Source organism: Nicotiana tomentosiformis, chromosome 10, assembly GCF_000390325.3.
Source record: "Nicotiana tomentosiformis chromosome 10, ASM39032v3, whole genome shotgun sequence".
Classification (NCBI taxonomy): domain Eukaryota; kingdom Viridiplantae; phylum Streptophyta; class Magnoliopsida; order Solanales; family Solanaceae; genus Nicotiana; species Nicotiana tomentosiformis.
The window spans coordinates 68,354,349-68,365,236 of record NC_090821.1 but is presented as its reverse complement, the minus strand read 5'-3'; the positions used below and the strand labels follow the sequence as shown (position 1 = coordinate 68,365,236).

General features: G+C 35.8%; 1 protein-coding gene across 1 annotated transcript; it reads left to right on the top strand.

The window, feature by feature from the left end:
- Nucleotides 1–4,878: 4,878 nt before the first annotated feature.
- On the top strand, nt 4,879–6,197 carry LOC104096709 (F-box protein At3g07870-like). The gene is made up of 3 exons (XM_070187079.1): nt 4,879–5,112; nt 5,163–5,762; nt 5,886–6,197. Exons 1-3 carry the CDS (start codon nt 4,879–4,881, stop codon nt 6,195–6,197), a joined length of 1,146 nt encoding a protein of 381 aa, XP_070043180.1.
- Nucleotides 6,198–10,888: the final 4,691 nt, after the last annotated feature.

Below are 10,888 nucleotides of genomic sequence, written 5' to 3'. Positions count from 1 at the left end.
AATCACATTCAAACTAACATTAGGAGTATATCTCCCTAGACCAAATATATCTCCAACACTGCATACACGAACCCCTCCTTTCAAAATACACTACACAGCAGCTTCTCTCCTTCAAACACTGGTAGCACCTCTTCATTCCGGCACCAGACGCCGGCTCCCGGTAAGTACTTACATTCCGCAGTTCATATCTTTAACATGAAGCAAAAAGTGTCATCCCTCTGATGTATCATTTTCAGTTACAAACTAAATTGCTGTAAGGTGGGAAAGTATGCTTCTTGTACTGCTCCAGATTCAGACAGAAAGGAAAATTCATGAAAGATTTTCCAAGTGCATTTCAACTGTCTGGACATTGAAATATCGTTAACCAATCTCAAAATCACCCAATAAGCGGACTCAATCGAATAGCAAAAGTAGCCATCTCTGACTTCAGTTTCACCTTTTAGGATCTCTAAGACAAGGTTTAATTTTGAACAGCAGTTAATTTCTACTTGAACTTAGTATTTCACACTTCAACACTATTCAAACAGCACATTATGCAAAATCAAAACTTTTTAAGAGAATAAAGCCCTATAAGCATCTCCGTAGCAACTCAAACACAAAAGGGTACCTCAAATCTTTGACATGAACAGTTAGCTTCTAAACTCTTTTTCTGTTTTGATAACCAAGAAACCTCCGAGGTCCAGTAACGCATGGTTCGAAAGTTGGTGTATAATGGGTCTGCCCTTCTAGTCTTCTCTGCTTAAATACCAGGCTTTTGTTTGCGACACAGTTCAAACCCATGATGTGTCCCCTATCCACACATCACGTATTACACTCTTACCATTAGACCAAAACCTTGCCCTCCAGTATGTTTTTAAACTTGAAGTCAAGAATTTGTACTTTAACACCATCCCAACTGACACATTCTCCAAAAACTTCCAAATAGAAACTCACAGAAACTACTCCACAATCAAAACTTTCCATACATATGAGACATTTAAGCATCTTCCAAGCAACACAAACTCAAAAATTAATCACCCCTGCTAAGTTTTTAGCATGGCTGCACCCAACACATCTATTTATTGAAATAAAACACAACAGAACAAATTTAAAGAATTCATATAGCTGACCCCAACAAATTTTGTGATCATTCTCTTAAACTACTCCAAGATCAAAACTTCACATAAATAAGAGACCCTTAAGCATCTTCCAAGCAACTCAAACACAAAAACTAACAATGCCCCGCTAATGTAGTAGCATGCATGCACCCCACACATCGATTTATCAAATAAACATAACATATAAAGAATTCATATAGCTGATGCCAACTAACTTGTGATAATTTCTATTAATAACCGTTACAGTAAATTGAAGGGGGTAAAAAAAATCCAAACTTTACATAAATTACAGACCTTTAAGCACAACTTCCAAGCAACTCAAACACAAAAATCGACCAATCCCACTAACTCTTTAGCAATATAAAAAAATCATATAGCTGACGCCAACTAAATTGTGATCGATTATACATTAAAATCAGTTAAAGTAAAATTGAAGGGGTTAAATAAAAAAAGATAAATTACCAGGTTGAAGGGTGGCTTGTTGAAGAGAAGTTTCAGCAAAAGAACGGACTTGTTGATTTGGGTCAAGAGTTGCATTTAAACAGTTGATAAGCCATTGTTGATCTTGATCCATTGAATTTATAACACACCTAATTCTCTGCTGTTTGAAAGGTTTTTTGCTATATGGGTGTCAGTCACTGTGTGTGTGTGTGTTGGAAATGAAGAATGAGACAACTTCACACTTTCTTGGGGCAAATGGGAGGGAATTTGGGTTTTTGTAATGTGGGGGTGTTTATATGTCTCGTTAGGGTTTTGTCCGGTTTAATTTCAGCAACTGGTATCACTTCTTGCCCGACCGGGTTCACCAGCCCCAGCGGCTTTTTCCCCTAACCCAGCTGCTTCTCACTATTAAATTTTAGGTATCATTACGCAAATAGTAGGCTGGATTTATTATTTGCTTTCGTTAGTATAGTCGATATACATAAACTATATATTTATTATACATAATTATATTATTTTATACTTGAATTATATATATATTATATATTCATTCACTATTTTTAATCAATCAATTTGGTAAGCGACTATTTAGGTTAATTGATCGAAATTTTTAATAGACAACAACGGAAAGTGGCCAAATACATAAACGCCCCAAACTTGTCTGATACTTTCATTTTGACACGTAAAATAACGGGGGAAGTGCACAGATAGCCACTGATTAAATATGTCTTTACTTTTTAGTCATTATTTTAAATGTGTTTACTCTTTAGCCAGTGCTTAATAATTTTTTACCCGCGCGGACAAAAATACCCTTGTGCTAGACATAGGTGTTGTGTAAATATTAAGGACATGGTGTCCTTAACTTCATGAATGTTGTGTAAATATTTAGGACAAAGTGTCCTGTATTTGCATCTTCTGCTGCTAAACTTTAGGACATCATGTCCTTAACTTCATATGTGTAGTGTAAATGTTAAGGACATGGTGTCCTTAACTTCACGTGTGCAATGTAAATGTTAAGGACATAATATCATTAACTTGTATTTGCAACTCCTGTTGTTAAACTTTAGGACATCATATCCTTATCTTCATATGTATAGTGTAAATATTAATGGCATGGTGTCCTTAACTTCATGTGTGTAATGTAAATGTTAAAGACATAATGTCCTTAACTTGTATTTGCACCTCTTGTTGTTAAACTTTGTGACATCATGTCCTAACTTCCTATGTACAGTGTAAGTGTTAAGGACGTGGTGTCCTTAACTTCATGTGTTCATTGTAAATGTTACGGACATAGTATCCTTAACTTTATGAGTGATGTGTAAATATTAAGGACAAAGTGTCATATATTTGCACCTTCTGCTGATAAACTTTAGGACATCGTGTCATTAACTTCATATGTGCACTATAAATGTTAAGGATATGGTGTCCTTAATTTCATGTGTGTAATGTAAATGTTAAGGACATAATATCATTAACTTGTATTTGCAACTTCTGTTGTTAAACTTTAGGTCATCATATCCTTAACTTCATATATATAGTGTAAATGTTAAGGACATAGTGTCCTTAACTTCATGTGTGCAATGTAAATGTTAAAGACATAGTGTCTTTGACTTCATATGTGCAGTGTAAATGTTAAGGACATGGTGTCCTTAACTTCATGTGTGCAATGTAAATGTTAAGGACATAGTGTCCTTAACTTCATGAGTGATGTGTAAATATTAAGGACACGGTGTCCTTAACTTCATATGTGCTGTGTAAATGTTAAGGACATAATATCATTAACTTGTATTTGCAACTTCTGTTATTAAACTTTAGGACATCATGTCCTTTAACTTCATATGTGCAATGTAAATATTAAGGACACGATGTCCTTAACTTCATACGTGCAGTGTAAATATTAAGGACATGGTGTCCTTAACTTCACGTGTGCACTGTAAATGTTAAGGACATAATATCATTAATATGTATTTGCAACTTCTGTTGTTAAGCTTTAACACATCATGTCCTTAACTTCATATGTGCATTGTAAATGTTAAAGACATGGTACCCTTAACTTAATGTGTGCAATGTACATGTTAAGGACATAATGTCCTTAATATTTTGCACATCACTCATGAAGTTAAGGACACCATGTCCTTAATATCTACACATCACTCATGAAGAAAGAGTAAAAAAGATTTTTTGTATCAATTTAAATAGAATAGTGGCTATTTTTGCTCAACATTAAAAATATTGGCTAAAAAGTAAATACCACTTTAAAAAGTGACTATACTACGCAATTTCTACTAAAATAACCCTTGATAAAGTTCGAGTTTAGTCCGTTTGATATTTGACTAAATATATTTAATTAGTTGAAATGTGGACTTTTCATCCCTTTGCTTGTGGATATTCACAAATTTACCATAATTATTTATTGTTCAAACATTTAGCTAGCGTTTGGACATATTTGATTGATTTTTTTTTTGAAGCTGTGTTGAAAAATAATTTTGAAAGTTAAAGTTGTATTTGTACAACAACAATAACATACTCAGTATTATCTCACCCCGTGGGGTATGGGAGGGTAGTGTGTACGCATACCTTACCCCTACCTTGTGAGATAAAGTTATATTTGTACATGCATTTTATTTGAATAAATTTTGAAGTGGTGTGAGAGGGAGAAAAAATTTCACCCAAAAACTGTCCTAAACCAGTTTTCGGAAACTTGGAAATTTTTGATTTTTTTTTCCCAAAACATGATTAGTGGCAGAGTCAAGATTTTTGTTAAGAGAAGTCAAAATATAAAAAAATAAACTCACCAAGAATTCAAGGAGTGTCATTATATAGTATATATACATATTTTTAAAAAAATTACCGAGTTAAACATTGTAATTTTCTAACGAATGAGTGTCAGTTGATATCCTTGGATGCATGTGGCTCCGCCACTGAACATGATCATATTTCATAAACGAACAATATTTATTTATTTTTTTGAAAAATTGAAGTCAAAATCTATGACCAAACGTGAGTTTATTTACATATATGTTATATTAAACTTGTTCTGTTCATATTTGATGGCTACTTCTAAAAATAGTCCAAATATATTACTATGTGTTCCTATATAAAGCGATCAATAACATATATATTTATTAATTAAAGGTTAAATGTGCTTAGTCATATATCACTAAGGACCCAAATCAGAATTTACCACTAATTGAAGGAGGGAAGTACTATTATCCCAAAATATTAATATGGAAAATCTTTGTTTATTACTCCCGCCATTTCCAGTCATTTTTCGCGCCAAAATTACCCACAGCCAAAGCCCTTAAAATTAGCGACTTCTTCACTAAAAGCAAGAGAAAAAATGGAAGCCAATGTGACCAAGCTTTTTGATGTCCCTATCACTGTTTCAAACCCAATGCTAAGAAATTTCAAGAATGAAAAACAAAAGATCGTTAAAAAATATGTATTTGTCAAGTCTGATTGTGATTGCAAAAGAAGAAGAGCTTATGAAGTCACAATTATGGACCTACCAACGGCGATTATGGTGGAAATTCTCTCAAGATTGCCAATCAAACCCATTTTCCACGCTAAGAGCGTTTGCAAACGTTGGTATAATCTTATAACTTCTGACCCTTTATTTGTTAGCATGTATCAAACAAGATCACTTATTTTCCTTGCATTTTGTTTTCGGTTAATTGCCTTAAAGCTTCAATTCTTGAACTCAAAGCGGGTTATGATTATTACTCTCTCCCCCGAAATAGGCATGTTATGTTGAGTCCTAAGTTTCACCTCCCTCCACCAAAACCGAACATTGGTGGTTTGTATGAACCAGCGCTAGAAAAAATTGGTTCGTGTAATTGGTTTATTTGTATGTTGGATGGTGATAAGTATGATGAAAATCATTCGATTTACATTAGCAATCCTCTTTTGGGTGAGTATTTCAAGGTTAGATTGCCCAAATATGAGAAAAGAGTTCGTCATGTTGCTTATGCATTCTGCTTTAGTGAAGGCTCTAGGCAGTATAAAGTATTGAGATCAGTAGTTAGGAGTCGTCCTAAAGTATCTGAATTGGAGGTTTATACTCTTGGAGTTGATGAGAAATGGAGAAATGCGGGCAAAGCTCCGTACCCTCTATGTGGATCGTTTCGTCTTAGTGCTAATGTGAATGGTGCTCTTCATTGGCTAGATGATGAACGTACTAAGAAAAGTGCCAGCATTTACTCCTTCAATATTGCGACAGAAGAGGTGAAGCCCGTGCCAGTTCCAGTTGATTTGGAGACTCCATCCTTTTGCTTGAGGCTAGTAGAATTGGGGAATTGTTTGTGTTTGTCTGATAATAGTTATATGACACATGTTGATATATGGTAGATGAAAGAGTATGGAATAGCTGAATCTTGGATTAAAGATCGCATTTTGATGGATTCTATTCTGCCTGGTATCCCTCGGAGTAATTTCATACCAATCATAATTTGGAAAGATGGAGAAATTTTGATGCAAAGCGAATATGCCGCACAGCTAGTATCTTACAACCCAAAAGAGAAGAAGTTTAGGAAGGTCAACGTTTATGGTAATGGCTCTGCAGCGACTAGATACATTCCAAGTTTTTTCTCACTCAAGACTATCGTGGGGGACAGCTTTCAAGTCTCAAATGTTTATCCGAAGAAGACTGAGATAGTTTAGTATTTGTTTTGTCTTACGTTCTTCGGGATATGATGTTTTGCTTATAGTTTCTGGTATAGTTTAGTTTAAAACCCGGCAACTTTTACTGTTTTGTGGATGCTTTTGTATTCTGGAAGAACAATTCTGCCTATATAAGCATATGTCGTCCATTTTAACACTCCTGAATTACTTGCATTGCAAAGTTCCGAAGCTGCATTTCTTCTATTCATTTCATTATGCACTTGTGTGAATAAAATGAACTACGAAGGAGCAAAATGTTGGCCTACCAATCAAGCATATTTACTTTGAAGAAGTGCATTTTCATTGAAAAGGGGTACTTTGATGGCCTTGTTTGGGGTAAATGAGACGTGAATTTTGTAAAGTGAAGGGGGTGCGCATCAATTGGAAGAAGTGACATTTCAGTTAAGTCCTGATTTTTTAGGTAGTTCTGTCCTAAGTTGGTGATTTTCTTGAGCAACAGGCCTATAGTCAAGCTAGCCATTTTCACTACCTAGTAATCTTCGAATGAGCAAGTTTTCTATTTACATAGTAACGTTCTATTTGAGCACGAATCTTCTTGGTTTAGCTTGAAGCTATGTCCTATTCTATTCTTTCCTTGTTTTTGTGTCAAACTTCAGCTTTCACGGCTGTCTTTACTGCCTTCAATTTTCACTTTTGTCAAATTGACAGAGTAACCTCTTTTAATCGCAGTTCTCTAATGATTTCAGCGATCATGCATACTACGATTTTCCGCTATTTCATGTTTTCTTGTTTAGGCTGTGGTACAATCTCTCATAGCTTCAATCTGTTATCTGTTTTGGATATTTGATGATATCTAAAGTTGATAAATATGATACTCTGCTTAAACACAGAGAGCACTATTGGATCTATATAACATTTTACTTTACCTGTCATTCTGTTAGCTTAATGATGGTACAATAATAAGTCTGATCATGAACTTTTCTGATACATATGCTTAGCAAATGAAGTAGTTTGAGATCTGTAAAACAGGATTACCAGTGCAAGAGGATACACTCAAAAAAATTGTCAGCGCATTCTGTAGGTTTTTAGAGAACCTGCCACACATCGGTTGTGTTAAGATTTCTTTAAGACTCCAAAGATATCCGGTGCACTAATCTCCCGTTATGCGCGGGGTCTAGGGAAGGGTCAGACCACAAAAAATATTATATGCGGTCTTATCCTGCATTTCTGCAAGAGTCTGTTTCCACTGCTTGAACCCGTGACCTCCTCGTCACATGGCAACAACTTTACTAGTTACGCCAAAGTTCCCCTTCAGTATTTTTAAGACTCCATGGTAGAATTTTTTTTTGCAGAATATGGGGACGAAATAATCCGTCCTTGATAGTATAGTCATTGTCCTTAAGGAATTTAAGCATCCCACTTTCGTTGCTGCAACGATTATGCCACCAGGATTCTACAAAGCCTATTAAATTCGAGTACCGACAATTAACTTGAATTTCCACTTAGAACAAGCTCTATGAGTTGTAGATAACAGTAAGAAAAGACGGAAATCTGTTGCTTTTTGTGTTGTGTTTTTGTTTTGGAGAGGCAAAGGGTATTTATAAACCCTTTAGGTGTCCATTAGAATCAACAAACTCAACCCTTGTGAACATGCAACTTAAAAAAAAAAAACGTTTTTATTAAATTATAAAAATAATAGGTGACTAAAAATATTAATTTCGGACTACTTAAAGTGCCATAAATGCCCAATCTTATCTTAACTATTAATACAACAACAACAACAACATCATGCCGCTATTATCCACACTGTGTGGTCTGGGGAGGGTAGTGTGTACGCAGACCTTACCCCTACCTTGTGAGGATAGATAGATTGTTTCCAATAGACCCTTGGGGTCAGGAAAGCATAAGCACCATCTTAACTATTAATAATACGGCCAAATTCTAGTTTCCCTCCGAAATATCTTTCAGAATATTTAAACCTTATAAGACAAAGAAGTGTTTATAAACACTTTCCTTTCTTTATTTTTCAACGAGGGACAAGTCTCCTTCTCCTAAAAGCTAACCCATCAACACTAACTAATCTAACACTCCAAACATAGTATCACGACCCAATTTCACATATAGGTCGTGATAGCGCCCAACACTACAACTAGGCAAGCCAACTAGTAATTTAAACTCATATTCAATTCTTTTAAAATTAACCGAGTAATTGAACTCTTCTTACTTGCAGGAATTTAGTAAACTAAAACAACCAAGAACAAAATTTAAATCCAAACATTCTACTAGTGTGTGTGCCAAGACCTGAAGTCACAAGTATATGAGCATCTAGTAGATTATACAAACTCCAAATACTGTCTAAAATAAAATAGACAGAATGCAAATACAAGAAGAGACACCGGTAGCTGCAGAACGGCTCAGAAAGGCAACTTACCACTAGGCCTCTAGATAATGTAGGTGTGCGATGATAGGTCCTCCACTAGTGCCTGTCTCAGATCTTGCACAAAAAGTGCAGTAAGTGTAGCATGAATACGCAAACAACGTGTACCCAGTAAGCATCAAGCCTAATCTCGAATAGGTAAAAACGAGATGACCGACTTTGACACTCACTATGGGTCAATAATAATAATTGAAATAAAACTAGAATATCTAAATCAACATGATTTACAGAGTTAATAATAATTTATTTAACCAGCAGAAATAATTAAATTCCTTCAAATGCAACAATTTCCAAACTATTAATTAAATTCACAAACTGCAATTGAAATGCCAAGGTATCGTATAATTATCATTATTAGGCACGATTTCTGTCGAGGTCGTACGACCCGATCCAGAGTGTCTTATACACTGCCGAGGGATATGCGGCACGATCCATAGATGCATCTATCATGCGGAGGCGTTCGCCCCACTCCACTAGAAAGGATGAAATTTTCTTATGTACCTCTGGAAGTAGAGTATATTTATTATAAGATCAATTCGAGAGGATGAACAGTTTCTTTAACAATTAATTAATTTAAACAGAAAATTAAGCATATGGAATTTTCACCTTTTAATAATTTCTCTAATAATTCACAATATATACCAAATAATTTAACTAAATAACGGATACAATTTACACAAGTAATTCATGTTTTGAGTCCTAAACTACCCGAACTTTAGCATTAATAGTTGCTACACACGGACTCTCGTCACCTCGTGCTTACGTAGCCCCTACAATTAGCAACAATTATTAATTTAATTACCTATGGGGTAATTTCCCCCTCACAAGATTAGACAAGAGACTTACCTCAACTTGCTCTAATTTAATCCACTAGAAGGCCTTTTTCACGATTATCCAACTCTGTTTGGCTCGAATCTAGCTAAAATAATTTGATACAATCACTAAAATTTATAGGAATCAATTCCATAAGAAAATACTACATTTTTCAATAAAAATCCAAAATTAATTCAAAAATCATCCGTGGGGCCCACGTCTCGGAATCCGGCGAAAGTTACGAAATATTAACGGTCATTCAACCACGGGTCTACCCATACCAAAATTACTAAATTCCAATAGCAATTTTCCCCTCAAATCTATCCAAGAGGGTTTTCAAACTTTTCCAACTTAATTCACTAATTAAATGATAAAAACAGTGATGGATTGTGGTAATTTAACCAATATTGAGTTAAGAACACTTACCCCGTTGTTTTCTCTGAAAATCTTCCAAAAATCACCTCAATCCGAGCTCCAAATCGTTAAAAATAAAAAATGGGACGAAGTCCCATTTTCAGAACTTAAACTCTCTGCCCAGTGATTTCTTCTACGCGATCGCGAACTTCCTCACGCGATCGTGAAGAACAATTTCAACACTGCCCAAAATTAACTCTACGCGATCGCAGAAAGTCCCACGCTATCGCGAAGCACTGACCCCGCAAACCTACGCGATCGCGAACCTCCTCACGCGATCACGAAGCATTAAGCGCGTGGCCCAGCTCCTCCCTCCGTTCCTCTTCGCGAACACGGTCTTAGCCACACGTTCGCATAACACAACTCGCCCAACCTACGCGATCGCGGACGTGCCCACGTGATCGCATAGAACAAATTTCCAGTTGCCCAAATTAAGCCTACGCGATCGCAACCCTATTCACGCGATCGCATAGAACAAAGTCACCTCTACCCAAATTACCCTACGTGATCGCAAACAAACTTACGCAATCGCGTATAAGGAAAATCAAAAGAAAATACCAGCATCTATCAGCTATCTCCCAAAGGCCAAAAATGATCTGTTAGCCGTCCGAAACTCACCCGAGCTCCTCGGGACCTCAACCAAATATACCAACAAGTCCTAAAATATCATACGAACTTAGTTGAAACCTCAAATCACTTCAAACAATGCTAAAGACTACGAATCATACTCCAATTCAAGCTTAATGAAACTTAAAATTTCTAACTTTTACATTCGGTGTCGAAACTTATCAAATCAAGTCCGATTGACCTCAAATTTTGCACACACGTCATAAATGACACAACAGAGCTATGAAAATTTTCGGAATTGGATTCCGACCCTGATATCAAAAAGTCCACTCCCGGTCAAACTTCTCAAAATTATCCAAATTTCCAACTTTCGCCAAATGACTCCAAAATGATCTACGGACCTCCGAATCCACTTCCGGACGTGCTCCCAATACCAGAATCATTATACAGAGCTATTCCCAGACTCGGAATCCCAAACGGACATCAATAACATTGAAAT

Excerpts from the sequence above, each read along its gene's own strand:
- LOC104096709 (XM_070187079.1), top strand. The coding sequence starts at position 4,879 with ATGGAAGCCAATGTGACCAAGCTTTTTGATGTCCCTATCACTGTTTCA. Across the intron at positions 5,113-5,162 it reads CCATTTTCCACGCTAAGAGC|CATGTATCAAACAAGATCAC; the intron begins GTTTGCAAACGT and ends TTTATTTGTTAG. Across the intron at positions 5,763-5,885 it reads TCAATATTGCGACAGAAGAG|ATGAAAGAGTATGGAATAGC; the intron begins GTGAAGCCCGTG and ends GATATATGGTAG.